The sequence below is a fragment of the Malus sylvestris genome, chromosome 8 (genome assembly GCF_916048215.2).
Source record: "Malus sylvestris chromosome 8, drMalSylv7.2, whole genome shotgun sequence".
Lineage (NCBI taxonomy): Eukaryota > Viridiplantae > Streptophyta > Magnoliopsida > Rosales > Rosaceae > Malus > Malus sylvestris.
In genome coordinates, this window is record NC_062267.1 from 15,290,294 (window position 1) to 15,295,229 (window position 4,936).

The window sequence follows — 4,936 nt, forward strand, 5'->3', positions numbered from 1 at the left end:
TGTTTTACGGCGAGGGGTTAGATATGTTGATAAAGAAAATGATTTTGCAAAACGTTTGTTTTTGCCCACTCACGTTTTCTGTTTTGCGCCCCTCCAGGTTTTAAGTAAACTTGTTGTTGGTGGCTTGAGGAAGTCGGCCGTTCTGACCTACCTAAATAATAGTAGGACATTTCTGGTACCGTATAACTAGTACTTGTCATATTGGACTGCACCTAGACTTACTATGCTCTGATTAAGAGTATTTACGTTTGTAACTAACTCCTCTCACTTTTTGTTTAGTAGTGCACTCTAATAATTTGGTTTTTGATTATTCGTATATTTCTTTTCATTATTGCTTCCGCACTGTGTACATGGCTACGTCACTCTCACGTGACGGCCAACATGCCTTGATCTCGGTCAGGGTGTGTCAGTTGCTTTGTTGTAGATGGGTTTTTGTTTAAATGTAAAAAAAATTATAAATTGTTGGTTTTGAAATCTCAAGAATTTTACAATTTCTAATATGGTAGATGGCACCGATGGCAATTGCTAGAAGAAGAAAGGAGTTTGGATTAAATACGATATTTGAGTAGCACCAACATACTTTGAACATGGGGAAGATGAAATGTTTAACAAAGAATAATATTAATATTTGGTTGAAATTGAAGTTGAAGCAAATAAAATATTTTGTAATACATCGTGAGCTTTTTTTAATTATCCTACTTCTTAGTTAGAAACTGCATTAAACGCTTCATTAAGTTAGTTCAACTTAGTTTAGTCAAAGGCAGTCCAGCTTAATTCTTAAAGTTAGTTCAGTTTGAAATAGTCTAGTGCAATAAACACACCCTTATAGTCCTTCTATTTATTTTTAGGAAAAAAACTGTTTATTACCCTCATGTTTCGCGATTTTCAACATTTAGTACATCAATTTTTTTTCGTCCCAGACCTAAAGTGTAAATTTTGGGACAGTCTCATACATCTGTTAGTCAAACTGTTAAGTGTTCCGTTAACTGTGACGTGGCGATCATGTGGACAATGACTGGGCGCTACGTGGGTCACCATGTGGATTTTTTTTAAAAGAAGGGGTTTTCACATTTTTTTTAGGGGTTCAAAAAAAATTTCCTGCCAAAAATTTTAAATTTTTTTCTTCTTCTTCGTCTTCTTCTTCTGGGCAGAATCGATTTTTTTTTTTCATTTTCTTCCTCCTCCTCCTCCTTTTTCCTCCTCCTTCTTCTTCTTCTTCTTCTGGGCATATTCTTTTTTCTTTTCTTCTTCTTCCTCCTCCTCGTTCTTCTTCCTTCTTCTTTCTCTAGGCAGATTCGTTTTTTTTTTCTTCTTCCTCCTCATCCTTCTTCTTCTTCTGGGCAGATTCTTTTTTTTTTCTTCTTCTTCCTCCTCCTCCCTTTTCTTCTTCTGGGCAGATTCTTTTTTTTTTCTTCTTCTTCCTCCTCCTCCTCCTCCTTCTTCTTCCTTCTTCTTCTTCTTCTTCTTCTGGGCAGATTCGTTTTTTTTTTCTTCTTCTTCTTCCTTCTTCTTTTGGGCAGATTCGTTTTTTGTTTTTTTTTTCTTCTTCTTCCTCCTCCTCCTCCTCCTCCTTCTTCTTCTTCTTCTTCTTCTTATGGGCAGATTCGTTTTTTTTTTCTTCTTCTTCTATGTTTTTTTTTGTTTTTCCTTCTTCTTCTTCTTCTTCCTGAGCGTGGAGTCGAAGATGGTGATGGGAGGGTGGGATTGAAGATGAAGGTTTTGTTTGTTTGTTTTTTTTTTTTTTTATAAATTAATATATTTTTAATTTTTTTTTTAAAATTTTCACGTGGATGACACGTGGTGCCTAGTTATTATCCACATGGGCGCCACGTCACAGTTAATGGGAGACTTAACAATTTGACCAACGGATGTATGAGACTGTCCCAAAATTTACACTTTAGGTATGACTCTGAGACGAAAAAAATTTGATGTTCTAAATGTTGAAAACCACGAAATATGAAGGTAATAAACAATCTTTTGCCCTTATTTTTAAAAGGAAAACTAATGAAAATGGCTTGAAAACTTTGAGTTTTAATGATAATGATAAAATAAAAGGTAAAATAAATAGTACCAAGAATAATTTTTTAGTATAAAAATATAATTTTTCGTTAAAATAAATGGTACTGTAGATTTTTAGTTAAAACTCCTATTTTTAAAAGGAAAACTAATGAAAATGGCTTGAAAACTTTGAGTTTTAATGATAAGGACAAAATAAAGGGTAAAGTGAATAGTACCATGTTTGACTTTTTAGTGTAAAAATGTAGTTTTTCGTTAAAGTGAACAGTACCGTGAGCTTTTCGTTAAAACTCCCATTTTTAAATAGGCATCACGGCACCCATCAGGCTCGGCGCCAGATTAAACGTAAAGGAATATATAAATGTGGCCAGGTCATGCCCTTTGGCTTTTTCTTTCCTTTCTGCTTCCGCTTTCCCCGCCAATGCATTTATGCTTATATGCCCACCTACAACAATAAATGAATATTATATTTCGTGTTTAAATTTCCATTCCTTAATCCAATTAATTTCTTTTTTGTATAGATAAACCTTAAATTTTCATTCCTCATTCCAGTTAATTTCATTTTTTTTCTTGAGAAAGACTTAATTTCTATTTTTACATAAACTTTTAAACATTAACCTTTAATTTCAATTCCTTAATCCAATTAATTTTTTTATGTAGAAAATCTTTAATTTTTCATTCCTTAATACAATTAATTTCTTGTTTTACTTCAATTTTTTTAATCTTTTATTTTAATTGAAATGAGAATTATTATTTTTTAATTTAGTCATAAAATATATCTGTTCCAAGTCAAGAGTCTTGTTGAAGGTTCACTTGGCCAAAGGGAAGGCGCCAAACTCCAAACTCACTTCCAAAAGTCATACTTTTCAAATTTTCAAAATTCTAAGAAAATGCATAATGTTCCAACCTGATAATAACCACTTATAAGTGAAATTTCTATAACCTCCCTCCAGATTCGAAGGAAGTAGAAAATCGTAACTTGTTGTCTCCTTTTTTTTTTTTTTTTTTTTTTTTCCTTCATAAAACAAAAAATCCCACAAGATTATTAGTCGCTACCTTCACACCTGCAGTAAAACCAACGAGGAACAAAGTCAGAAAAATAAATTAACCAATAAATAATCAAATAATTCAAAAGAATATACCTTGAACGAAACCAAACGCGACCTGGTAAACCAATACGACGCACCGAACGAACCGAACGCACGTAACGGACAACGCCGACAACGAAGACCACGCACTGAACGGAACGCACGGACCAGTGACACAAGGAGACGGCACACATAACGGAACACCCCAAATGCTGCAAACACAAATGGATTGAACTCAACTGCTGTGCCACTAATGAATTGAAGTGCTAATTAATTGGTCCTTAATCAGATTTTAATTGGGGATTAGATTAGATTGTCCGACAACTGTCCTTCCAATTATCCATAGCACATGATTATCATTCAACTGTACAAATATGGAGTTCTAACTGTAAAACTCGCCGGCTTGACTCAGCGCCTCCGCTTCATAACTCGTCCAAGTTGGTTGAATCGACTCAGCTGTGCCATCGATCTGGTCGGATCGGATCAAAAGCGGCTGCGATGTGCGGCTCCGAGTTCGTCTAGCCGGGTTCAAAGATCGGAAAAAGAGAGAAATTACCGGAAAATAACCAACCAACCTGTGTCCGTTCTGTCACTCTGTAACCCAAAATTCGTTGTCACTCTGTAAACCAAAATTCGTTGTGAATCCCGCCGCCGCTAGTAGTCGGCGGTGGACATGGCAGAGAGTCTGCTGGGCCGTGGCTGGAACCCGGCTCTCCGCCTCTGCTGGTGCGCACAAGGGCGAATCAGGGCGGTCAAGGCTCGCTTCACCCACTCGCCTTCGACTCCACTGATTCGTACCAGCGAGTTCGTCATAGCAGACCTGAGCATATTCAACCTATTCGACGGGAAAGATCCGGTGTTTTGACTCCCTCCCTGGTTTTTGTGGAGGCTGCAGCGAAATGATCCCGGATGCGACGTCGGCGAGCACATACAGGTCTTCTTCGGCATCGAAATCGGTCCAGTTTTCTTGGAGACGGCGATGGATCGATTCGAATGGTGGTTGGGAGAGATCGAACGGTGGTCGATGGAGAACCGGACGTACCGAGACGGAGAGGAGGAGGTGTAAAGGTTGACACGCGTCGGAGAAGCGGATCTGTGATGGTGGTGGTGGTGGTTGATCTGCTGATTGTAGTAGTGGTGGTCCTGGTGGAAGAAAGCTGACGCCGGCGACGAGAAGCTTGAGCTCGTCGAAGAAGCGAAACCTGACGCCGATGACGAGATCCCGCCATTGGAAGCGGTGTAGAACCTTTCGGAAGGCGAGAGCGACCGGAGCACAGGGCCGCTTTTGTTGGCCCGCGTTCTCGCCCTCGATGAGGAAGATGCGGTCGCCATTGGAAAGTGCAGAGAGAGAAAGCAAGTGAGAGAGAGAGAGGGTTTTTTTTTCCCTTAAGGGCCCCTAGGGCGTTGGATTTGGCAAACCTATCGAGTCTCAAGGGCCGGTTTTATAGGTTCAGGGATGGGAGGGCGGGTGGTAATTGAGAGGATATCTGGGGGTATTATTGGGAATCAAAGTTTCGGGGATTGGTGGTTTTTCTGACGTTGGGAATCTTATCCAACGGCTGGAGTGATGGGGACTGGCCGATGAGGACGAAGTCGGAGCTGCTTGTCCAACAGCATTTATTGGGGCCGCTGTAGAGCCTGCCACCTATAAATTCTTTGGAAAACGCTCAAGTTTGAAAGTACGGGAAGCCCGGTAATCGTCTTTTTATTACGGCTTGCCATTGGTTCGTTGGGCGTGTAATACCTTAACGGACCCCAGACTTTTGGTTTTTATTCTCCTAGGTCCCTAGGATTATTGCTTTTTTTTTTTATATATATATTTTTTTATATTT

General features: G+C 39.1%; 1 protein-coding gene across 1 annotated transcript; it reads right to left on the bottom strand.

The window, feature by feature from the left end:
• Nucleotides 1-3,392: 3,392 nt before the first annotated feature.
• Nucleotides 3,393-4,530, bottom strand: LOC126631587 (uncharacterized). Its single transcript, XM_050301707.1, has one exon. It carries the CDS (start codon nucleotides 4,434-4,436, stop codon nucleotides 3,759-3,761), a length of 678 nt encoding a protein of 225 aa, XP_050157664.1. The 5' UTR covers nucleotides 4,437-4,530; the 3' UTR covers nucleotides 3,393-3,758.
• Nucleotides 4,531-4,936: the final 406 nt, after the last annotated feature.

Coding starts and splice junctions, on each gene's coding strand:
- LOC126631587 (XM_050301707.1), bottom strand. CDS start 4,436: ATGGCGACCGCATCTTCCTCATCGAGGGCGAGAACGCGGGCCAACAAA.